Source organism: Ornithorhynchus anatinus, chromosome X5 (genome assembly GCF_004115215.2).
Source record: "Ornithorhynchus anatinus isolate Pmale09 chromosome X5, mOrnAna1.pri.v4, whole genome shotgun sequence".
Lineage (NCBI taxonomy): Eukaryota > Metazoa > Chordata > Mammalia > Monotremata > Ornithorhynchidae > Ornithorhynchus > Ornithorhynchus anatinus.
The window spans coordinates 57,468,612-57,494,132 of NC_041753.1; the positions used below are offsets into that span (position 1 = coordinate 57,468,612).

The 25,521-nt window shown below is 43.4% G+C and overlaps 1 protein-coding gene across 2 annotated transcripts in view; it reads left to right on the forward strand.

The window, feature by feature from the left end:
* MAMDC2 (MAM domain containing 2) overlaps positions 1-24,995 on the forward strand; it is a 140,126-nt gene extending 115,131 nt beyond the window's left edge. Inside the window, exons 11-14 of one of the 2 annotated variants that reach the window (XM_029056085.2) lie at positions 504-656; positions 20,202-20,461; positions 23,432-23,516; positions 23,684-24,995. In XM_029056085.2, the coding sequence (XP_028911918.1) occupies positions 504-656; positions 20,202-20,461; positions 23,432-23,516; positions 23,684-23,748 (563 nt within the window). In that variant the 3' untranslated portion in view covers positions 23,749-24,995. Of the gene's footprint in view, positions 1-503; positions 657-20,201; positions 20,462-23,431; positions 23,517-23,683 lie in introns of those variants that run through there. The other variant, XM_029056086.2, reaches the window with a different exon arrangement.
* Positions 24,996-25,521: the final 526 nt, after the last annotated feature.

Sequence of the window (25,521 nt, forward strand, 5' to 3'; positions counted from 1 at the left end):
CAAAGGGCAGTAGCCCCCAGGAAGCCATGGGGAAGCCTGGAGAGGCCGTAGGGGAAGCTATTCTCCTGGGTCCTACTCTTCTTTCTCCATCAAACCCACGCCTCCCCCAGTGTAGAAGTAGTGGAAGTAGTGGGATTCATTAAGCACTCACAATGTGCAGAGCACTGCAGTATGTACCGGGAGAGGTAGAAGCATATTGATTTTAATATGGTATGTGTCCCAAAAGGGGGCTTACTATCTCAAAGGAGGTGGAGGGGGACAGAGACGCAGGGAAAGAGGTGGGGGAAAAAGGGTGACAATAAGAATATGAAGGGTGTGAATGCCAAGTATATTCATAACATATGAATGTGGCTCTGCTAAGATGAGCACCTACCAAGCGGAGAGAGATCTTGTTGCTAACCTGGAGTGCAGGTCGATTCAGCTCTTATCATCTGCGTTACTCTGCATCTTCATGCTTAAATACCTGTTCGTTAACGTTAACTCTGAAAATGTGTCTCCTGCAGACTCATTGCCACCTCCTCCAGGACAGTGTACTTTTGAACAGGATGAATGTTCTTTTACCCAAGAGAGAAGAAATAGAAGCAGCTGGCATAGGAAGAGAGGAGAAACTCCCACTTCCTATACAGGCCCAAAAGGAGACCACACTACCGGGGTAGGTGAGTTAAGCTTTATGTTGAACTTTTAGACAGAGGGTGCCCGTAAAAGCTTCTTCAAAAGAATGTCTTCCAAAATGATATTTACTGGTTTTTATCTTTTATACTTGTATAACATCTTTCTGAAGATCAAAGTCCCTAATAATTTTCATTATTACCTGAGCACTGATATTATAAAGATAGTATCTTGCATTTCTGTAGTGCCTTTATGTGGAAGCATCTTCATGTCCATTCTTTCATTCACTCCGTCAAGTTCCCAAGGAAGTTAGATGGGGTAAGTATTATTATTCCTGTTTTTATAGATATCTAAACTGAGGTACAGAGGGACCAAAGTCTGTCAGCCACATAGTCAAGATCCAGGTCTCTTGACTCCTGAGCTGGTATTATTTCCACTTGGCCACTTGGCATTATGTGACAGAAAGAACTATTTCTTTAGGCCTCACTTATCAGGTGAAGAAACTGAGGCCTGGAATGTTACGGTGAAAGAGAAATAGATTTTCTCTATATTTGCTCGATGTGTTTCTTAAGTTTCCACACCAAAGGGCTCAAGGTATTTTATGAACATCATTCATCATGATCAACTACCATTTACTGAGTGTCTGCTGGGTGCACAGTCCTCTAGTAGAAGCTATACCATCAGCAGTAAAGTAAACATTAAGTTTCACAACACTCTTATGAGGTTGGAAAAGCTGTGGCAGTTTCATTAGGGCTTCAGTGAGGTTAAGAGAACAAGAAAAGAAACTTCGAAAGTATTCGGCTACTGCTTTGGAATATGTGGTTGCAGTCATATCAAGCAATTAATCAATCAGTGGTATATGTCTGTCGGTCGTATTGAGCACTTACTATGTGCAGAGCACTGTACTAAGCGCTTGGGGGGAGTAAAATGTAATAGCTTAACAGACACATCCCTTGCCCACAGCGAGCTTACAGTCTAGTGCTTATATGGCCCGTGGCAGAGGCAAGATGGTCTGCAAAAGGAAGTGGCTAAGGGGCAAAAAGGGAGTTTAAGAGAAAATGGGCAAGAAAGTGGCTAGAGGAATTATTATTATTATCATTATTATTATGGTATTTGTCAAGCATTTACTGTTCCAAGTGCTGGGATGGATATGAGTCAACCAGATCGGACACAGTCCCTGTCCCACGTGAGACACTCAGGCTAAGTAGGAGGGAGAAGCAGCTTGACCTAGTGGAAAGAGCACGGGCCTGGGAATCAGAGGCACTAGGTTCTAATCCTGGCTCTCCCAGTTGGTTTCTGTGTGTTCTTGGGCAAGTCACTTCACTTCTCCGTGCCTCAGTTTCTCAACTGATTGAGACCATGTCCAACCCAATTTGCTTGCATCGATCCCAGCACTTAGAACAGTGTCTGGCACTTTGGAATCACTTAACAAATGCCATAATTGTTATTAAATACCATAATTATTATTACAGTATACTCTCCCAAGTGATTTGTACAGTGCTCTGCCCACAGTAAGCACGCCATAAAAATGATTGACTGACTGACTCATCTGTAAAAATGGGAATTAAAACTGTGAGCCCCAATATAGCACAGACACTGTTATCCAACCCAATCACCTTGTATCTACCCCAGCGCTTAGTACAGCACCTGGCACCTAGTAAGCACTTAACAAATACCACAGTTATTATTACTGGTGTTTCCCCAGTGCTTAGTACGCTTCCTGGCATTTGCAAGTGCTTAAGAAATACTATAAAACAAACAGAAAAACCTCTGTCACTCTTCTACGCTCATAGTCTATTTTTGCTGCCACAGCTGCCGTCTTTCCATCTTATCTACCATCTGATTTCATTTCCCCACGGGACGTTTTTCACTCTCTTCCCCTCTGGCTCCTGAAACCTAGCCCTAGTTCCCAGTTCATAACAAAAAATTCAACCACAGTTCCCTGGGGACATATATATGCTCCTCTCAATTCTGCGGCAACAAGAAAACTGAAAGGTAGGTGCCTTTACATGCTCTTTTTGAATCATCTTGAAAAATTAGCCTGGGAGCCAGGGTCAATCAATCAGTTGATCAGTCATATTTACTAGACACTTACTATGTGCAGAGCACTGTACTAAGTACTTGGGAGAGTACAATATAATGGAGTTGGTAGTCCCGTTTGCTTCCCGCAGGAGCTTATAAGTGCTATGAGGCAGAGGGTGGGGTGAATAAAGGGCACAAATCCAAGTCCAAGGATGACACAGAAGGGAGAGGGAGTAGGAGAAATAAGGGCTTAGTCGGGGAAGACCTCTTGAAAGAGATGCGATCTTAATAAGGCTTTAATGCAAAGATCCAGGACATTCAGATTTTCAGCTATCCAGATTGTATTTCGTGCTGAGAGATCTGGATATACATGGTTATTCTATACTTTTACATTTTATGATGGTAAGCTCCTTGGGGGCGGGGGGCAAGTCTACCAGTTGTGTTGCATTGTATTCTCCCAAGTGCTTAGTACAGTGCTCTGCACACTATAAGCACTCAATGATTAATTATAGCCTTCATCACTGTGGCCTAGTGGAAAGAGCATAGGTCTGAGAGTCTAGAGCTCCTGGGTTCATTCATTCATTCAATAGTATTTATTGAGCGCTTACTATGTGCAGAGCACTGTACTAAGCGCTTGGAATGAACAAGTCGGCAACAGATAGAGACAGTCCCTGCCGTTTGACGGGCTTACAGTCTAATCGGGGGAGACGGACAGACAAGAACAATGGCAATAAATAGAGTCAAGGGGAAGAACATCTCGTAAAAACAATGGCAACTAAATAGAATCAAGGCAATGTACAATTCATTAACAAAATAAATAGGGTAATGGAAAATATACAGTTGAGCAGACGAGTACAGTGCTGTGGGGATGGGAGGGGAAAGGTGGAGGAGCAGAGGGAAAGGGGAAAAAGAGGGTTTAGCTGCGGAGAGGTAAAGGGGGGTGGCAGAGGGATTAGAGGGAGAAGAGGAGCTCAGCCTGGGAAGGCCTCTTGGAGGAGGTGAGTTTTAAGTAGGGTTTTGAAGAGGGGAAGAGAATCAGTTTGGCGGAGGTGAGGAGGGAGGGCGTTCCAGGACCGCGGGAGGACGTGGCCCGGGGGTCGACAGCAGGATAGGCGAGACCGAGGGACGGTGAGGAGGTGGGCGGCAGAGGAGCGGAGCGTGCGGGGTGGGTGGTAGAAAGAGAGAAGGGAGGAGAGGTAGGAAGGGGCAAGGTGATGGAGAGCCTTGAAGCCTAGAGTGAGGAGTTTTTGTTTGGAGCGGAGGTTGATAGGCAACCACTGGAGTTGTTTAAGAAGGGGAGTGACATGCCCAGATCGTTTCTGCAGGAAGATGAGCCGGGCAGCGGAGTGAAGAATAGACTGGAGCGGGGCGAGAGAGGAGGAAGGGAGGTCAGAGAGAAGGCCGACACAGTAGTCTAGCCGGGATATAACGAGAGCCTTTAGCAGTAAGGTAGCCGTTTGGGTGGAGAGGAAAGGGCGGATCTTGGCGATATTGTAGAGGTGAAACCGGCAGGTCTTGGTAACGGATAGGATGTGTGGGGTGAACGAGAGAGACGAGTCAAGGATGACATCGAGATTGCGGGCCCGAGAGACGGGAAGGATGGTCGTGCCATCCACGGTGATAGAGAAGTCTGGGAGAGGACCGGGTTTGGGAGGGAAGATGAGGAGTTCTGTCTTGCTCATGTTGAGTTTTAGGTGGCGGGCCGACATCCAGGTGGAGACGTCCCAGAGGCAGGAGGAGATGCGAGCCTGAAGGGAGGGGGAGAGGACGGGGCGGAGATGTAGATCTGCGTGTCATCTGCGTAGAGATGGTAGTCAAAGCCGTGAGAGCGAATGAGTTCACCGAGGGAGTGAGTGTAAATGGAGAACAGAAGAGGGCCAAGAACTGACCCTTGAGGAACTCCAACAGTTAAAGGATGGGAGGGGGAGGCGCCAGCGAAGGAAACCGAGAATGACTGGCCAGAGAGGTAAGGTTCTAATTCCAGCACTGCCACTTGCCTGCTGTGTGACCTTGAGCAAGTCACTAAACTTCTGTATGCCTCAGTTTCCTCGATTGTAAAATTGGGATTCAATACCTATTCTCCCTTTGTTTGTTTTATGGTATTTATTTAGCACTTGCTATGTGTCAAACACTATTCTAAGTGCTGGAGTAGGTTCAAGTCAATTAGGTCAGACACAGTCCCTGTCCCCCATGAGGCTCACGGTCTTAAGTAGGAAGGAGAACAGGTATTGAATCCCCATTTTACAGTTGAGGAAACTGAGGCACAGAGAAGTGAAGTGACTTGCGGAGCCTGGAATAGAACCCATGACCTTCTGACTCCCAGGTCCGTGCTCTATCCACTCTGCCATTTCCAGCCTAAAGCGAACTTACAGTCTTGATGAGGTAATCAAGGCACAAAAAAGTGAAATGACTTGCCCAAGGTCACACAGCAGACAAGTAGCAGAGCTGGAATTAGAACCTAGGTCCTCCGACTCCCAGGCTAGTGCTCTATCCATTAGACCACACTGCTTCTCTGGTTTGTGAATCTTTGGAAATGCAAAGATAGGCTGCTGGAAAGGGAAAACAGGAACAGGTTTGTTTCAAACAGTCAGCCGGTAGCATTTATTGAGCATCTACTGTGTAACAGAGTACTGTTCTCAGTGCTTAGAAGAATGCCATAGTTAGAAGATGTGATCCCTGTCCTCAAGGACCTTAGAGCCTAGCTGGGAGACAGACACTTCAATAAATTACAGGTAGGGAAGAAATAGAGTATATAAAATATGTAAATAAGTGCAGTTGAGGTTGTGGGAACTTAAATGCTTAAGAGGCACAGAAAAGCTGAAGAGGCCATTTGGGGATATAATAATAATAATTGTGGTATTTGTTAAGTACTTACTATGTGTCTTACTAAGTGTTGAGATAGATACAAGATAATCAGATCCCACATAGGGCTCACAGGCTGAGTAGGAGGGACAACAGGTATTGAATCTCCATTTTGCATGTAAGGGAACGGAGGCACAGAGAAGTTGTGACTTGCCCAAAGTATATGTGGTAGAGCTGGGATTAAAACCCAGGCCCCCTGACTCCCAAGCCCATGCTCTTTCCACCAGGCCACATCTAGGGGATCTCACGAGTAGCGATTAGAGTATTGGAGAAAGGACTCCTGGAGGAGATGTGGTGTCCAGAGGGATTTGAAGATAGGGAGAGATGTGGTCTGATGAAGATCGAAGGGGAGGATGTTCCAGGCAGCAGGGAGAACATGAGAAAGAGGTTTGTAGTGGGAGAGACAAGAAGGAGGCACAAGGCTAGCTCGGAAAGGAATGAAGAGTGCAGGCTGAGTTGTAGTGAAAGAGGAGTGAGGATTAGTAGGGAGGAGGGAGTTGATTGAGAGCCTTAAAGCCAATGTCTAAGAGTTTCTCCTTGGGGGGACATTTATGTATAAGTATGTGCATGCACAAAGTGACCATAATCCCAGGATCAATTTGGGGAGCAGTATGGTATTTTACATGAAGTCCCACATGGCTCATGATATGACAGATGTTTATTTGTGTGAATTAAAGGGACTTTTCTGTCAATAGTGAAGTCTGAAATTTTGTCTTGGCTTCTTACGAATCACCTGAAGTTAGGCACCTAAAGTTCAGTATTCTTCATTTCTAAAAATGCCAGTCAAAATGTAGGTAATTTGTATTATTGAAAATCCTCATAGAGGCTGGGGTAGGAAATAGGACTAGGGACTCAGATTGGGGTTGATAATTGCACTATTAATGATGGAATAGAAGGATAATGTTTTTCAGGCCCACTGATCTTTAGACTTCTGATATTTGATGATTCTTTGTTCGGCTGTCTTGAAAGCCTGAGCCAGGTGGATCCAGCTGGCAGTGGTTAAATCTCATTTAGGTGGAAATTATACTGTGAAAGCCCTTGAAGAGTTGAATAACGATTCAGAAAAAAATGCTTACCCTGTCAAATGAAACTCTCTGGGGCAAAACACAGAGAGAGCTGATCCTAATCTGTCAGTAAATTGCTTCTGGGTTCTGCTTCTCCACATCTCATTTTTATTTCACCTTTTAAATCAAAAATGATACCAAAATCTATCCATCTTCAGCATTGGTATTTATGTTTATATTGGATTGAATGTTCAATTTGTTCTGATTTCACTGTTTGTAAATACTTTTATGCTGGTCTCCCCCTTCAGAATGTAAAGTTGCCATGTCTTCTGCTTCTGTTTTATTTCCCGATACAATGTGTTGTACTCAGGAGACAATAAATACCATTACTACTATTTCAACTAAAGAAATTCTTCTAGTTCAGTTTTTTCAAGTATATTTCACTATGTTCTTGCTTGTTAAGGTAATGTTCACTTTGGGCCTCCATTGCCCACAAAGCCTCTGAGACCAGGTGGCATTTTTCCTTTATTTGGAGAGGATCTATGATTTAAAACAACCCCTGCTGCCAATCTTCAAACTGACAGTGGGGACCAGAGAATAGATTCTTCTTCTGGAAACATACATTCAAACAAATGTGTTTCCTAAATGTTCTGAGAAAGGCATCCCAAGGGGGCGCTTGTATCAGTTTGCAGTCTGTGACTGCCTTGACTACTGCATCAGCCTCCTTGCCGACCTCCTTGCCTGCCTTCTCCAGTCCTTACTTTACTCAGCTGCCTGGATCATTTTTCTAAAAAAAAGTTCAGTCCATGTTTCCCTACTCTTCAAGAACCTCCAGTGTTTGGCCATCCACCTCCACATCAAACAGAAACACCTTACCATTGGCTTTAGAGCACTTAGTCACCTCTTCCCCTCCTACCTTAACTCCCTGATTTCCGACTACGACCCAGCCCACACACTTTGCTTCCCTAATCACAACAGACTCACTGTGCCTCAATCTCGTCTATCTACCTCTCGCCCACGTCCTGCCTCTAGCCTGGCACGACCTCCCTTTTCATATCTGACAGGTGACCACTCTCCCCACCTTCAAAGCTTTATTGAAGGCACATCTCCTCCAGGAGGCCGTCCCTGACTAGGCCCTCATTTCCTCTTGTCCCACTCCCTTATGCATAGTCCTTTCACTTGGGTTTGCACCCTTTATTCATCCCACCCTCAGTCCCATGGCACTTAAGGACATATCCGTAAGTTATTTATTTATATTACTGTCTGCCTCCCTCTCTAGACCTTAAGCTCATTTTGGGCAGGGAACGTGTCTACCGACTCTGTTATATTGTACTCTCTTAAGTGCTTAGTACGGTGTTCTGCACTGAGTAAGTGCTCAATAAATACCGTCAATCGATCACTGCAGTGCAGTGTAATGGGGTTTCACAATTTCAAAGTTATTTTTAAAAATTGCTTAAAGCATACATATAATTTTGAATCCGCAAATTTCTAAAGATGCAAATATATTTTAATGACTTGCTCTCTCCCTTGTTCCCTTCCTGACTGTCATCTTCAACCGCTCACTTTCCAATGGCTCCCTCCTCTTTCTTTCAAAGGTGCTCGTGTATGCCCTGTCATAAAAAAAAAAACAACCCTCCTTGATCCCATCACCATATCTCCCTTCTACCATTTCTCTCCAAAGACCTCACGCGAGTTGTCTATACCCACTTTTTTTTTAGTGGTACTTGTTAATCCCTTACTATATGCCAGGCACTGAATTAAGCGCTGGGATAGATAGATAGATAGTGTCCACAACCCACATAGGGCTCACAGTCTTACTCCCCATTTTACAGATGAGGTAACTGAGACACAGAGAAGTTAAGTGACTTGCCCAAGGTCACACAGCAGATAAGTGGCAGAGAAGTCCCTTCTGACTCCCAGGCCTGTTCTCTATCCACTAGCCCACACTGCTTCTCACCCACTGCCTCCACTTCCTCTCCTTCAACTCTTCTTGGCTGTCTGCAATCTGACTTCCATCCCACTTCACACCACCGAAACTGACCTCTCTAAGGTCATTAGTAAACTCTTTCTGGCCAGATCCAAAGGCCTCTACTCCACCCTAATCCTCCTTGACTTCTCAGCTACCTTCAGTTCTGTGGATCACCCCATTTTCCTGGAAACACTTGGTTCTCTGACACTGTCCTCTCCAGTTTCTCCTCCTATCTCTCTGGTCCCTCATTCTCAATCTCTTTTGCAGGTTCCTCCTCTGCCTCCCACCCCCTAACGGTGGGAGTCCCTCAAAGCTCAGTTCTGGGTCCCCTCCTATGCTCCGTCTACACCCACTCCCTTGGGGAGCTCATTTGCTCCCGCAGCTTCAACTACCATCTCTACACAGACGATTCCCCAATCTACCTCTCCAGCCTTGACCTCTCTCCTTGTGTGCAGTCTCACATTTCCTCCTGCCTTCAGGATAGCTCTATATTTTTCTTTCAAAGATTTGGCCATAGTTGAGGCAGCAAGGATTAAATCAATGTTCAAGAAGATTAAACTCTTCTCAAAACCTAAAAAATGGTTCTTCTGAATGTAGTTGAGGTGAATTGTGGAGCTTTGTAAGGTAACATGCATTGATTCTTTCTGTCTGTTCTGTGGATAAACAGAAATCTTCAATTTGCAGTCTGACTTGTCATTGTATGTCTTCACTTACTACAGAAACAGTATAATTTGACAGCTCTTCCATTTGCAGTCTGGCACATAGGAGTCTGTGTGTTGATTTTCTATGGAAACATACATAACGTGACATACAAAAACACAAGATATAGCTGGAAAAATAACTTGCCATTTTATTTTTTTTCTCATACGCTCTTGTCTTCCTTTAGAAGATCACACACAGCATAACTGAACACTGCAACACTGAAATGCTAAGCTCCGAAATGCTGCTTGTTTATATCTTTCAGCCTGTGCTGGGAATTCTCAATTGATTTTTAGCTTAATTATCTTTATTTTTTGTTTGTAGCAAACAGGATTCACAGTTTTAGAAATTAGGCATTATAGGTGCCAGGCTGCCTTCAGCTGTGTCACTGACAGCAAATCAACCCACAATATTTAAACATCTGTTTGATTGTTCTAAAATAGACAGCCCACTGTACATATTCCTTTTCTGACATGTAAGGTGAGTTGCCATGGGAGTCGATGGAAACATTGGGAAGTGCAGTTAATACAGGAATAAACTGTCATACCTTTAGAATAAACAGTGATCACCCCTGTTTTGGGGAGTTTGCTCTGTGCAAGTAACCTCTGGAGCCTGTAAGATGAAGCAGGCATAAATAAATAGGTTCCACATATTTTGTCAGATTTTTCTCTGTAGTAGCCAATGTTCCCAATTAATATAACATTTGAAATGACTTCAAAAATGCCCTTATGTTAAAAGGATTTCTTCTTTGGCCAGAGAAGTGTTTTTTCATTTTGCATTTTAATCAGTTCACTAAAGAAGTAACGCAAACAGTACCTTGTACAATTACTCCCTTGCCTGGATTTTCAGTAAAAACGGCACTGCCGGATGTAGCATCTAAAAATGGTTGATTATGAGATCAAGAAGCAGTGCGGTCTCATGGAAAGAGCATGGACCTGGGAGGCAGAGGACCTGGGTTCTAAGCCCGGCTCTGCCAATTGCTTGCAGTGTGACTTTGAGCAAGTCACTTAACTCTTCTCTGCCTCAGTTTCCTCAATTATAAATCGGGGATTAGATACCTGTTCTCCTTCCTACTTAGACAGTGAGTCCCATGTGGGACAGGGACTGTGTCCAACCTAATTAATTTGTACTTACCCCAGCACTTAGAATAGTGTTTGACACATAGGTAGCGCTTTACAAATACAATAAAAGCCCAAATAGTAATGAAATAGCACAAATGGTTTAAAATAAAATTTAAAACTCTGACAACTTATGATTATCAATCTATTAGCTTTTAGTCACCTCTTTCTCAGTATATGTGACATGCCCTGAAGTGTAGGGCATTGCACTGACATTGTATTTCAGATCATTTCTTTGTAATACATTTAATTCTTTGCATAAGAGTTTCCTGCCCAGTTTGATCACTGTACCTTGTTCTGACTAACGTCCACCTAGAATTTTTCTCCTTACCAATGCTGCTTTCAAAAACATCAGGGCATCCAGTGGGATTTGTGATGGACTACAGGGCTCTTTTCAGTGCAATACATCCTGTTTTTTCCCAGTGGGTGGCACCAGAATTTTTGTGCTCCCATTTTCCACTGTAAAAACATGTGTATTAAAGATCTGTTATGGCCATCATTGGCCAGAGAAGGCGGGATGGGGTGGGAGGAGTTATGGCTAAAGCCATTATATTATTGGCAAATCAATAATATTGATTGAGTGTTTGCTGTGTGAAAATTCCCCATACTAAGCACTTGGCAGAGTACAGTAGAGATAGTAGATACAGTTCCTGACCTCAAGAAACTTATAATCTAGAAGAGGAGACAGACAGTAAAATATATTACAGGTAGGAGGAAGAACAGAGTTTAAATATATATACACCTCTATCGATCAGTGGTATTTATTGAGCTCTGTGTGCAGAGCACTGTGCTAAGTCCTTAGTAGAGAACAGTACAGTAGAGTCGGTAGACAGGATCCTTCCCACCAGGAGTTTACAGTCTAGAGGGGAGGACAGTCGTTAAAATTAATTACCGATAGGGGAAATGGCAGAGCATAAGAATAGGTACATAACTACTATGGGCCTGGGAGGAGGAGGAGTGAGTATTCAAATGTTTAGGTGACACAGAAGTGCTGAAGTTACAGCAGCAGGGCAAAAAGAGTGAGAGAAGTAGAGGGAGGAGCTGAAGGGTTAATCAAGAAAGACCTTCTGGAGGAGATGTGATTTTACAAGGGCTTTGAAGATGGCGGTAACAGTGGTCTACTGCATGTGAAGCAAAAGGGAGTTCTAGGCAGAAGGAAGGCTGCCAGCAAGAGTCAATGGCAAGAGAGACAAGAATGAGGCACAGCGAGTGGGTTGGCTTTAGAGGAGTGAAGCTTGAGAGCTGGGCTGTTGTGAGAGAAGAGCGAGGATAATTCGTGGGGGAGAGAGAGTTAAGTGTCAATGGTTAGGAGTTTCTGCTTAAAGTGGAAATGAATGGGCAAGCATTGGAGGTTTTTGAGGTATGGGGAGATGTGTGCACAGAACAATTTTTTTAGTAAAAAAAGTGATCTGGTCAGCAGAGTGAATTTTGGATTGGAGAGGAAATAGGCTGAAGGCAGGGAGGTGGTTGATGCAGTAGTCGATTTGGGATGTACGGACTTGGACCAGTGAGGCGGCAGTTTGGATGGAGAGGAAGTGGTGACTTCTGGAGATATTGTGAGAGAGAACCAATAGGATTTGGTGACTGACTGAATGTGCAGATTGAAAGAGAGGTGTCAGGGATAATGTGATAGGAAAGTTAAAGGCAGGAGAAGATTTGGTAAATTCACTCCTTAACATGTTGACTGTGAAAGTGCCAGTAAGCCATCTGTGTAGAGATGTCCTGCGGGTAGAAGAGGATAGGAAACTGTGGAGAAGGAGAGAGGTCAGGGCTAGTGAGGTAGAAATGGAAGTCATCTGAGTAGAGGTGGAAGTTGAAGCAGTGAAAGCAACTGAGCTTCCTAATCAAAGGGGTCCTCAAACTGAGCTTTGAGGGATTCCCACAGATAGGGAGTGGGAGGCAGAGGAACCAGTGAAAGAGTCCAAGAAGGAGTGGCCAGCTATGTAGAAGAAGAACCAAGAGAGAACATTGTTAGAGAAACCAGGTTTGATGGTGTTTTCAGGAGAAGGGGATGGTCACAGGAGAAGAACCTGTGAAAGAGACCAAGAAGGAGTGTCCAGCAAGGTAGAAGAAGAACCAGGAGAGGACAGTGTTAGTGAAGCAACATGGCCTAGTGGATAGAGCATGGGCTTGGGAGTCAGAAGGACCTGGGCTCTAATCCCAGCTCCGCCACTTGCCTGCTGTGTGACCTTGAGCAAGGCACTTCATTTCTCTGTGCCTCAGTTCCCTCATCTGTAGAATAGAGAATAAGACTGTGAGCCCCAATCTGAGACAGGGACCATGTCAAACTTTATCAACTTGTATCTACTCCAGTACTTAGAACAATGCCTGGCACATAGTAAGTTCTTAACAAATACCATAAAAACCCCCCAACAAACCAGGGTTTGATGCTTTTTCTAGGAGGAGGTGTTGGTCCTTGGTGTCAAAGGCTGCCGAGAGAATTAGGATTGAAAATACTCTATTACCACTGACCCACTATGTAACCATTACCGAAGGAACCACACATGAGGATCATAGCTTACTACAGATCCTCTTTATTCAATTACCCTACTGGCTCCCCATGTCAAGATGTACCATCCCAGCATAATCTTGTAGTCGCACATCTTTGCAGCAAAGGCTTGTGCCCTTTATAGCCAAAGAAATCTAAACTCCCAGATGCTTCTCCCATACTCCTCCCCTTTGTTTTTGTTTTTTTTTTTTGATGACCTTATGCGGGAACATGTGGGAACCCCTTCTCAAGGAAATTCCTCCCTCTTCTCAAGGAAATTTCTCTTCTGATGAAATGAACAGTTCTGATTCCACCACCTCTTGTTAATAATATGAAAGAATACTTTCCTGGAGTGATCTTTGTTTTGATGCCAGGATGTGTGAACCTTCTCCTTGAGCAGTTCAAGATGACCAGGTTGTCCACCCTGGACTGATGCAGGCTCAATATGGGTATCTTGATGCTATTATTCTGCAGTTGGCATGTCATGTGCCCAGTGGCCCCCTAGACCACTACTACTCCCCCCCAGCGCTTAGAACAGTGCTTTGCACTTAGTAGGCGCTTAACAAATGCCATCATTGTTATTATTATGACCACTACTTTTATTCATTCATTCATTCAATTGTATTTATTGAATGCTTACTGCATGCAGAGCACCATACTAAGCGCCTGGGAGAGTATACTACAACAATAAACAGATACATTCCCTGCCTGGACCACTGGTAACAGAGACCATTAGATATGGCAAGAGATCACTGGGGACCTTGGAGAGAGCAGTTTCAGATGAGTGGAGGGGGCGGAAGCCAGACTGTAGAGGGTCAAGGAGGGAGTTGAAAAAGTGGAGCCAGTGGGTACATCAACCCATTCATTGAGTTTGGACAGGAATAGTAAGAAGGAGAAGGGACAGTGACTTGGAGGCCGCAGTGAAGTCAAGAAAGCATTCTGGGTTTGTTTGTTTTTTTAAGGATAAGAGACATTTGGCTGTGTTTAGAAGCTGAGGGGAAGCAGCCATCAGAGAGGGAGGGGTTGGGAAGAAGACTGGGTGCAAGGGTTTTTTATAAGGTATGAAGGGATGAGGTCAGAGTTGCTAATGGAGCAGGTAGATTCTGAAAACAGGTGGGAGATCTCCTCTTGAGAGATGGCCAGGAAGGGTGAGAGAGGGGATTTGAGAATAGGAAGGAGGTAGGGACGTAAGAGGGAGATTTTAAGGAGTGCACACCTGTTAACTTCAATTTTGTCAACAAAGTAATAATAATTATTATGATGATGATATTTTTTAAGCACTTACTATGTGCTAGGCACAGTGCTCTGCACACAGTAAGTGCTCAGTAAATACGATTGAATGAATGAATGAACACTAAGCACTGGGTTGGAGACATGCAAATCAGGTTAGACGGTCCCTGTGCCACATGGGGCTCACAGTCTTAATCCCCATTTTACAAACGAGGGAAATGAGCCCCAGAGAAATGAAGCGACTCACCGAGGTAACCCAGCAGACAAGCGGTAGAGTCGGGATTAGAGCCCATGACCTTTCGACTCCTAGGCCCGTGCTCTGTCCACTATGCCATATGGCTTGATTGGGGTCAAGGGAGAGAGGGGAGATGGAGACACTGGGGGTTTAAAGAGGGAGTTAAAAGCCCGGAATAAGTGGTGCAGGCAGTAGGCATGTGAGTCAATAAGAAAGGAGAAGTAATGTTGCTGGGCCGAAGAGAGGGTAGTTATAACAGGTGAGGATGATCTTGAAATGGACAAGGTCAGCCTGATGCCTGAATTTCCACCAACAGCACTCCATGGCATGAACACATAAAAGGAGGAAGCGTAATGTGGAGGTGATCCATGGTTGGGACTTGGTGCAACATCAGTGGTGGGGTAGGAGTACAAGGGAGTTGAGTTTGGCAGAAAGGGTTGACATGCAAAATTTTATTATCGCAGCTTGTCTCTTTTGATTAGGGAGGTCACCGTAGCCTGGATTCCACAGGAGTCTTGCAGATCAGGTCCACATTTCAGGTCATGTCAATCAATCAATGATTTTTTACTTGGGAGGATACAATACAGTTGGTAGACACGATCCCTGTCCTCATGAACTTTAGTGGGCTACAGTCTAGTGGTCATAGGTGAAATTAAGTTCCAGATCACTGATTTGATATGTCACTATATAAACACTTTGATTTACCCCTCAGTTCTCCATATGGGGATAGTTTATAACATCCCTATCAGAAAGTACATTCATTGCCACATATTCCAACCCCAGAACAGTCGAGGGACCTGCCTTGCCTCAAAAGAGCAGGGTCCCTAACAAATTTGCTTACTGATTGATCATCCCATTCTACAGTGCTAGACTACCCATGCCTAGCCACTGCTCTGTTATAACCTGCAAAAGCAAGGCCGTCACTGGAATTAAAGTGACCTAGTAGGAACTCAAGGAACTCAAACTGGCAAAACCTTCAAACTATTCTTGGTTAATTCTGGCAGGACCAAATAAAACCTTCAAATAACAATGTTGGTATTTGTTAAGCGCTTACTATGTGCAGAGCACTGTTCTAAGCGCTGGGGTAAACACAGGGGAATCAGGTTGTCCCACGTGGGGTTCACAGTCTTAATCCCCATTTTACAGATGAGGGAACTGAGGCACAGAGAAGTTAAGTGACTTGCCCACAGTCACACAGCTGACAAGTGGCAGAGCTGGGATTCGAACTCATGAGCCCTGACTCCAAAGCCCGTGCTCTTTCCACTGCGCCACGCTGCTTCTCATGCAGGATTTGCTTCAAATCCTGCAACAACCTACCCTGATGTTTTTTAACAAAATTACACAAGTTTTCCAGGTAGCTAATCACACCAATTCCAGATGAATAGTGATTTGTATCAAGGTGGGGTATGCTCAGCGAAATTTCCATTTCCTGCCTCAGTTCACTTCATTAGCCATAACCCAGTAGAGTTGGACAGTTTCCCAGTACAAGTAGTCCTTGTTAAGGAGAAAGAAAACAATCGCAGCTCAGTTACAAAGAATTCATTAGCTGTTATCGTAAAAAGCGTATTTTCATTTTCTAAGCCTTTAATGATAATAATGATTATGGCATTTGTTAAGTGTTTACTATTTTCCAGGCACTGTACTAAGCCCTGGGGTGAATACAAGAAAATCGGGTTGGACGCAGTCCCTGTCCCTTGTGGGGCTCACAGTCTCAATTCTCATTTTACAGATGAGGTAACTGAGTCACAGAGAAGTGCAGTGACTTGTTTAAGGTCTCGCAGACAAATGGTGGAGTCGGCATTAGAACTCGTGACCTTCTGACTCCCAAGCCCGTGCTCTACCCACTATGCCATGCAGCTTTATAATCAAAAATGAACTATTGGTTTTCACTTCTTAGGTACAGTATTTATCAATAAGGATTTCATGTAAAACGTGTAAACGTTCTCTAGAGGTAAGGTCCTTAAGTGAAGGGATCGTGTCTTTCAACTCTATTGTATTATACTCTCCTAAGAGCTTAGCACAGTGCTCTGCACACAGTAAGCCCTCAATCGATACCACCGTTAGAATTGATTAGTAGAATTCAAAGGGCTGCAAAGACCTTGGAGAAGTCGTCTCGTCAGGTTCCAAGTATTTGCACAGGGCTATACTTTACCTATCCCCAAATCATAACCGTCCACCTTTTTCTTTTAAAGCGTCTTTGAAATTTATTTTGACAGCGTATTCCAGCAGCTCAGTAGTTTTCTCTATGTTTGGCAATTAAATTATTAGTTTCCAAGACAAACAAGAAATGTTTTTAATTCCAAAGGATTGCTGCTTAAAATCATCCACAAGAATGTTATAGTTTGTTTTCTTTTTTTTTAAGTGGACTGCTAAGGAACCAAATTCATTTTGAAAAATTGAGAAATTAAATCAAGGAAACTTTAGGCCAGGTGCCCAGTTGAATTGGACACTAGAATTAAAGTAAGAGCCTATGTGTGCCATGCCTAGTTAATTTCTTTCTTTCAAGTTAGGGAAACCAAGAGTGCAAACGATACAACCTAGGGGGCTTTTCTCCAGTGTGCCTTCATCCTCATTAATCTGACATCTTTGTCTCCCAACCTCTCTATGCCAGTGTTTCTGTGTCCCTTGGGTCGCTTGGAACTCTGCCAAAGGCTCCTTAATCGCAGAAGGTACCTTCAGGAAGATTGGAACTAATTGACACCTCTCTCCATTTTAAACGAAGTCGCTGCATGTTCTTCAAACAACTGTTCTTTCCATTCTATTGCCCTCCCATTTCACTAATCCTCAGAATCCCCAGCCCTCCAGTAAACTCTTCTAGCTTCTTTATTAAACACAGAGGTGGCAGGTCAGCTGGAGCCGTGGAGCCCAGGAACAGCTGCTTCACAGTTCAAAATTGTTGGCACGGAGTGTCTCAACATGAATTATAGTTGCCACAGAGAACAGATGGGACTTCGGATATTTCCTAGTCTCTCGTTAGACCCCTTATCGCCTTTGCCTGAAATGTCGAACGAATGTCCTCAGAAGAAAACTAATTGTTTTTCATCAGGTAATAACCCAGTTGACAAACTAGGATTTTTCATCAATTGATCAAAGGTATTTTTTGAGCTCTCGCTGTGTGCAGAGCACAGTTCTAAGCACTTGGTAGAGTATAATACCACAGAATTGATAGACATATTCCCTGCCCACAAGGAGCTGAGAGTCTAGAGGGATAGTCATTAATATACTTTAATAAATTTTGGACATATGTGTCAAGTGCTCCGGGGCTGAAGGTATGGTGAATTCCAAGTGGCCAAAGGGTACAGATCAAAGTTCATAGATGACACAGGAGGGAGAGGGAGTCGGATGAAAGAGGGCTTATCGGAGAAGGCCTCTTGGAGGAGTTGTGACCTTAATAAGTCTCTGAAGGTGGGGAGAGCGGTGGTCCGGTGTATATGGAGGGGGAGGGAATTCCAGGCCCGAGGGAGGATGTGGGAAACGGGTCAGTGGTGAGATAGATGAGATCGAGGCACAGTGAGTAAGATGGTGTTAGAGGAGTGAGGTTTTGGGGCTGGGTGTGCTGAAAAGTATGGGCTATGTTGGCTTCTTGGACAGAATATGCGTCTACCAACTCTGTTGTATTGTACTCTCCTAATCACCTTAGTATACAGTGCTCTGCACCCAGTAAGCACTCAGTAAATACCACTGATTGATTGATTGATTAATTCTTGGCTCATAGTCACAGCTTCTGTTTGTCGACTGACAGGGGTCAGGAGATTTCAAAAGGGCAAAGATGATAAAGCGTGCACATCTGCTTTTAGATGTATTGAGTGACTGCTAGGGAAGTCAGGAAAACAAAAATAATAATAATGGTATTTGTTAAGGACTTACTATGTGCCAGGCACTGTTCTAAGCACTGGAGTGGTTACAAGCAAATTGTGTTGGGTGCAGTCCCAGTCCCACATGGGGCTCACAATCTTAATCCCCAGTTTACAGACGAGGTAACTGAGGCATAGAAAAGTTAAGTGACTTGCCCAAGGTCACACAGCAGACAAGTGGCAGAGCCGGGATTAGGACCCAGGTCCTTCTGACTCTCAGGCCTGTGCTGCTTCTTAGAGCTGCACACAGTAGGTGCTCAATAATTACTGATTGTGATAATCTACACTTAAGGGACAGAATTTGATCCCTGCATTTTTTTATGGCATTTGTTAAGTACTTACTACGTGCCAGGCACTGTACTAAGCGCTGGGGTAGATACTAGCTAATCAGGTTGGACAGAGTCCATGTCCCACATAGGGCTCACAGTCTTTATCCCCATTTTACAGATGAGGTAACTGAGGCATAGAAAAGTTAAGTGACTTGCCCAAGGTCACACCGCAGACAAGTGGCAGAGCCGGGATTAGGACCCAGGTCCTTCTGAATCCCGGGCCCATACTCTATCTGCTAGGCTACACTGCTTCTTACTGTTATGTTTTTCTTTTCTTCAGCTGTTTAAAGTAGAATCTTAATCAGAATTGCTAGTGTCTTATTGGTCTGTGCAGAAAATCAGCAAAATATCACCTGGTTGACCCAGGCTCATACTTCCTTTGGAAGAAATTAGCCCAAAACATTTTACTAACGTACTTCCTAATCCTTTGTTTCGACCCTACCTTCTAAATTCCAAATATTGAAAAGTAGATCCTGAGACACTCCACTTTGTTTCCTGCAGTCAGTAAAAAAATATTTTGGAACCTCTCCAGCCCAACATCTGAGACCTCCAGGTTTCCTGAACAGAAACAAGGGATTTCAGGAGTTGCATCTAAATAGGCATATCTGCAGATGTTTCAGGGAGAGTCCCATAATTAGTGAGTTGTATTTCAGAAATGACCCCTTGCATCTGTTACCCCCCAAAAAACCAGCTGCTGACCTTCTTTCCTGGGTTAAAACGTCCTTTTGCTGGATGTACTTTATATTGTGGGGCAGGGAAGGGGGAGAGCAGCAGGCGAAGAAGGGTGGGGATTTGATCCACCAGCTGGGAGCCCTCTCTGAGGTCCATAGATCTCTATGTAGGAGGGTTCCCTTGACATTTTTCCAGACCCTTACCTTCCCAGTCAGATCATATCTCTCCCTAAAGCAGCTAAAATTTTCATTTTTGACTCTCCGTGTTTCATGCCTTGCTCATTATGGAGCAATGGGAAGCAGTTACGGGAAGTGGCATGGCCTAGTGGAAAATACACGGGCCTGGGAGTCAGTGGACCTGGGTTCTAATCCCAGGTCTGCCACTTGTCTGCTCTGAGACTTTGGGTAAGTCACTTAACTTCTCTGGGCCTCAGGTCCCTCATCTGTGAAATGGGGATTCAATTCCTGTTCTCTTTCCACCTAGACTGTGAACCCCATGTGGAACAGGGACTGTGACCAACCTGAATATCTTCTATCTACCCCAGTGCTTAAAATAATGCTTGGCACATAGTAAATGTTTAACAAATGCCATAATCATTACTGAGTGCCATGTCGGCAGAGAACAGTTCTCAACAGAAAACAAGACACGGCCCCATGTTGATTACTTCCTTTGAGTTGAACAGATTCATGTTAAATCAAAGATTTTCACCCAGGAGTCCAAAGTAGCAGGAGCAGTGTCTCTTCTCTCCTGCTCTGGCTGCTGCTGCTGCTCCTGTGAGTATATTTCTCTGGGTCGGTGGTGGAATGGGGGTGGGGGTGAGCTGGACTGGACTGGACTGGGCTGAGCGAGGAGGGGGAAAGCTTGAAACCACAGGGATCCCATCTCTAAAAATTACTTTGAAACCCCACAGTGTAAGTAACTGAGCTCAAAATCTAATCATTTTTTGGTATAGTTATCCTGCTTGGAGCGAATCTCTCACTGAGTTTTTCTTTCACATTGTATTTTAAGCAAAACATGTATTTTTTACAACTTCTTCCAGAGGGACCCATCCCCAAGGAAAGATGTAATTGAGTTTATTTTAATGCTATTTGATTTTACTTCTCTTTTAAGGGTACTACATGTATATCGAGGCATCCAATATGGTGTACGGACAAAAAGCGCGCCTGGCTTCAAAGTCCCTCCGCGGAGTCTCTGGAAAACACTGCTTGACCTTTTTCTATCACATGTATGGAGCTGGGACAGGATTATTGAATGTTTATTTGAAAATGGAAGGTTACAGCGGAGAGACCCTCTTGTGGAGAAGGAGAGGAGAGCAGAGTATCAGCTGGTTAAGAGGATTAATAGAATATAATTGTGAGAAGCAACACCAGGTAAGCAGAAGAGGCTAAGGATCAAACTGTTCCTTAGGCCTTAGTTTGGTTTGGTTTCTTCACAAAAGGTCATGAAAATTGTGATTTGAGAGCAACCAAGCCTCATGGTTCTGTTTAAACTAGATGTTCCCTCTGATCCCTCTGGAAGTTCCTGGGAAGGGTCTTGAAACCTTTCCTATGTGGGTCAGAGATGAATGCAGGATCATGTCGAAAAGCAATGCAACTACTCCAAATGTGGAACTAATAATAATAATAATAACAATGTTGGTATTTAAGTGCTTACTATGTGCAGAGCACTGTTCTAAGCACTGGGGGTAGATACAGGGTAATCAGGTTGTCCCACGTGAGGCTCACAGTCTTCATCCCCATTTTACAGATGAGGTGACTGAGGCACAGAGAAGTCAAGTGACTTGCCCACAGTCACACAGCTGACAAGTGGCAGAGCCAGAATTTGAACCCATGACCTCTGACTCCCAAGCCCGTGCTCTTTCCACTGAGCCACGCTGCTTCTCAGACTGTGTCTGAGTAGCGCAAAGAATGGACCTAATTAACCTGTACCTATCCCAGTGCTTACTTAGAACAGTGTTTGACACATAGTAAGTGCTTATCAAATACCAAAAAAAAAAAAAAACGAACATAAGAAATACCACTGCTGTGTCAGAGCAGGGGTCCATCCTGTCCAGTATTCACCCTCTAATGGTAGCCGCAGGATATGTGGAGGAAAAATCCCGCTGATGCCCCTCTTGACATCTGTCCTAATGGTGATGGAAATAGCAGCTAAGACCCCTGACCTTTCCTCCAGGATTTTAGCCAACTCCCCTTCAATCTACTGACATTTTCAGCCCGCACACTTTTCTGAGGTAATAGCAGAGAAGCAGTGAGAAGCAGCATGGTGTAGTGGCTAGACCATGGGCCTGGGAGTCAGAAGGACCTGGGTTCTAATCTTGACTCCGCCACTTGTCTGCTGTGCGGCCTTCGGCAAGTCACTCCACTTCTCTGTGCCTCAGCTACCTCATCTGTAAAATGGGGATGAAGACTGTGAGCCTCATGTGGTACAAGGACAGCCTGACCTTATTCTCTTGTATCTACCCCAGAGCTTAGTACAGTGTTTTCCACATAGCAAACACAACAAATGCCACCATGATCATTGTTATTATTATCATTATTAATAATAATACTATTATTAATACTATGAACCACTTCCCATTTGAAGAGTGTAAGAAAAACTTAACCCAAGAGGATGCCACATTGCCTCTCAAAGGAGAGGAATGGCTTATGTCTGAAATAGAAATAAGTGAAAGGTAGGAGTACAGTACAACAGAGTTTGTAGACACGTTCCCTGCCCACAAGGAGCTTACAGTTTAGGGGCGGTGATGGACTTTAAAATAAATTATGGATATTTATGCAAATGCTGAGGGGCTGAGGGTGGGGTGATATCATGTGCTTAAAGGGTACAGATCCAAATTCATAGGCAATGCAGAAGAGAGAGGGAGTACGGGAGATGAGGGCTTAGTTGGGGAAGGCCTCTTGGAGGCGATGTGAGTTTAATAAGGTTTTGATGTTGGGGCGAGTGCTGGGGGAGAGAGTTCCAGGCCAGAGGGAAGACACAAACAAGGGGTCGGTGGCAAATTGATGAGATCGAGGTACATGTGATTTTAGTAAGACTTTGAAGGTTGGGAGAGTGTTGTGCGGATCTCCAAGGATCTCACAGAATCTCAAAGATGCCATCCTCAGCGGCATCTTCAAGGAGAAAGGTGAAAGCTCAGAGTGCAGTGATTCTCGAAGCCTCTCACCGCTCTCCAACGCCAGCAGGATCCTAGCCACGGTCATTCTGAATTGGCTCCTGAAGAATTTCAGTGACCAAACACTCTCGGACTCGCGGGGGGCTTCGGATCACAGCATGGCACAGGGCCTGTGATATTTGTAGCATGTTAGGTAGAGGAAAAAGGGCAGGGAGCAGCACTAAGACTTCCTTACAGTTTTTCAAAGCCGTTATGAAAGCATTTGACTCTGGAAATTGCAGGGAGTGCCCTGTTTGATCCATTTCCCCATCGCCAGTAGATAAATAATAATAATTATGGCATTTGTTAAGCACTTACTATGTGCTGAGCACTCTTCTAAGCGCTGGGGTAGTTACAAGGTAATCAGGTTGTCCCACGTGAGGGTCACAGTTTAATCCCCATTTTCAGATGAGGTAACAGGCACAGAGAGTTAAGTGACTTGCCCAAGGTCACACAGCAGACAAGTGGCGGAGCTGGGATTAGAACCCATGACCTCTGACTCCCAAGTCTACGCTCTTTCCACTGAGCCATGCTGCTTCTCATTAGAGAAAGCAGGAACGCATAACTTACCTGGCCGGTCCTGTTCGGTGTATTCTACAGAGCCATCCTGGAGGATCAGTCAATCAATCAATCGTATTTATTGAGCGCCTACTGTATACTAAGCACTTGGGAGAGTACAATAGAACAGAGTTGGTAAACCCGTTCCCTGCCCATAATGAGCTCACAGCCTAGAGGGGGAGACAGACATTAAGATAAATAAATTACAGATATGTACATAAATGCTGTGGGACAATAAGAGGCCTTATTACTGTTTAAATAGATAAATAAAGGTGTCCTTTGCTGGTATCTATCTCAGACTTTAAGCATCAGATCACTCTGTGGATTAAAATGAGCACCCTTGGAAGCCGTGTAAATGATTGATCTTTCTCCTTGTAGCTTTACCGCTGATACTGTGGTGTTTACAGTGAACACTTTAACATTTATGACGAGATAAGTGTACACAGAACTGCCTCATTGAGGGACTTCATTCTTATTTGTCTATCAATTTTAAAATGAGTATTGACAAGGCTGTAGAATTAATTTCTGCGAGCGGCCCTGATGTCTGTATTGTATTTCAAAATAGACTGCATCAGAGTTTTCTGTTTGTGGAGCAATAAACTTTCTAAGTTCAAACTGGATCATTTTACAGGTCATTTTTGAAGCCATTCGCGGAATGTCAATTAGAAGCGATATTGCTATCGATGATGTTACACTGCTGGCAGGACCCTGTACAGGTAAAATTCAGTGTGTTTATTTTCTTAAGTACTCTGAACAAGTTGGATTGAACATGCTTTTCAAAGCCCTTTCAGACTGGTTACTGTAATGCAGCTTGTGTGCTTTTTCTCCAGTAGAAGGGGATGAGACTGAACCATTTTCCACGTAACCGTTTTTCTTTTTACAGAGATAGAAGATGCAGCTCAGCAATCATCAGGATTTTCTGAGGACTTGAATGAGATTGAGTACTAAGAAACGATTTCTCAAAATGGATGGAGGGCCACTTAAATGAAATGTATGAAATACTGCACAGCCTCATTCCCTTCTAAAAGTACAGAAGAATACTGGACTATATTAAATATTTCACAAAAAGCATTAGAAAGGATTTGGAGCACCCTACTTCCTCACTTTTGCAACATTATTGACTCAGGGCTTCTTAAACTGTTCTTGTTTATTTTGTTTTCCCCGTTGTGCCTATGACAACTGTAACTACGTGTACAGGCTTTCCATTTTGCACAGGTCATCCATTTTAATACTGTTTGATCTTACAACAGTGTGCGCTATTGTAAGTCTTTTGTTATGTGCACAGAAAAATAACAAATGGACCCCAATCAAAATTCAATGTTGGGCTTGCTTAAATCTGCATTCAGTGAATGTTTTGTGTTGAGCAGAAAGTGGATCTTGTTGCTGAGGTTTGTTGTGTAGTTGGATTTTTTTTTTTTTGGTAGTTTCAAACATCACAGATATTTTTAAGTAAATATTATTAGGTATTAGTAATACCCTGCAGCTGAATGCAGTTTTTCATGTTAATTCTGTTTGGGATAATTTTGTCTCTTACTGACTGTATTTTAAATGTTCCATAAGAATGAAAGATAAGAAGATTGAGTCATAGTGTGGCTAAACTATTGTTAATGCTCTATTGCCATACACTGCTAACTGCCTATTTTTCTTACTTTAAAGAAGTCTTAAATAATCACATGGGTAGAGATTGCACTTTTTTCCCCCAATACAAGACTGTCATTCTGTTTATATACATATGTACACAAATGCTTTTATGTCTCTTAAAAAAATTAAAATAATAATGATTGTGGTATTCGTTAAGCACTTAATATGTGCCAAGCACTGTACTAAGTGGTGGGTAGATACAAGAGAAGTGGGTCGAACACAGTTCTAACAGGCGATAGAACAGGTTGGAAACCCCAGTTTACAGATGAGAAAACTGAGACCCAGAGAAGTTCGGTGACTTCCTCGCATAGCAGGCAAGCGATAGAGCTGCGTTTAGAACCCAGGTCCTCCGACTCCCAGGCCCGTGCTATTTCCACTAGGCCATGCTGCTTCTCACCGATCCCAATAATAAACGTTATTCATTTTGAAGAGAATTAATTCAAGAAATCTGACCGAACTGCTGTCTGCTATTTTGTTTTCAATTCTTAGAACAATGAAAAAGTGTTTGTATATTATATGCTGAATTATCTAATAAAAATGTCATTTTAATTTTTTTTTTTGCATTTCTCCATGTAAACAGTTATGTTCATTACCTCACTATATCCTGATCTAGATAAGATTTAGAATTTTCAAAATTAGTGACACTACAGCTCTGAATTGAATTAATGTATGCTTCTAATTTCATGCTCAACAGAAACCCGGTCGCAATATTTTTGTACCCATAAAAGAGCATCATATTCAGGATGGATCTACATAAGCGGATTATCTGGATAATTTAGATTTAAAAATATCCTTAGGACTCAATTATGCTATCATTTTAAATCAAAGAAAATGCACTTTCATCTAAAACATCCCAGGTAAATGAAACCAAATGAATACTTAAGAGCTGAATTGTCTGGATAATTTGCATCTGTAGACCCAGACACGTCAATGATATAGTTTAATGAAACATTGTTTTAGAGAGCCTAATCTATCACTATTGATGCGATTAATCTATAACATGATTTTACAAAGCAGGGGAATATCTAGATTGATTTTTGCTCTCTTGAAATGTCCTTCTGGAATGGGCAATGGTCATTC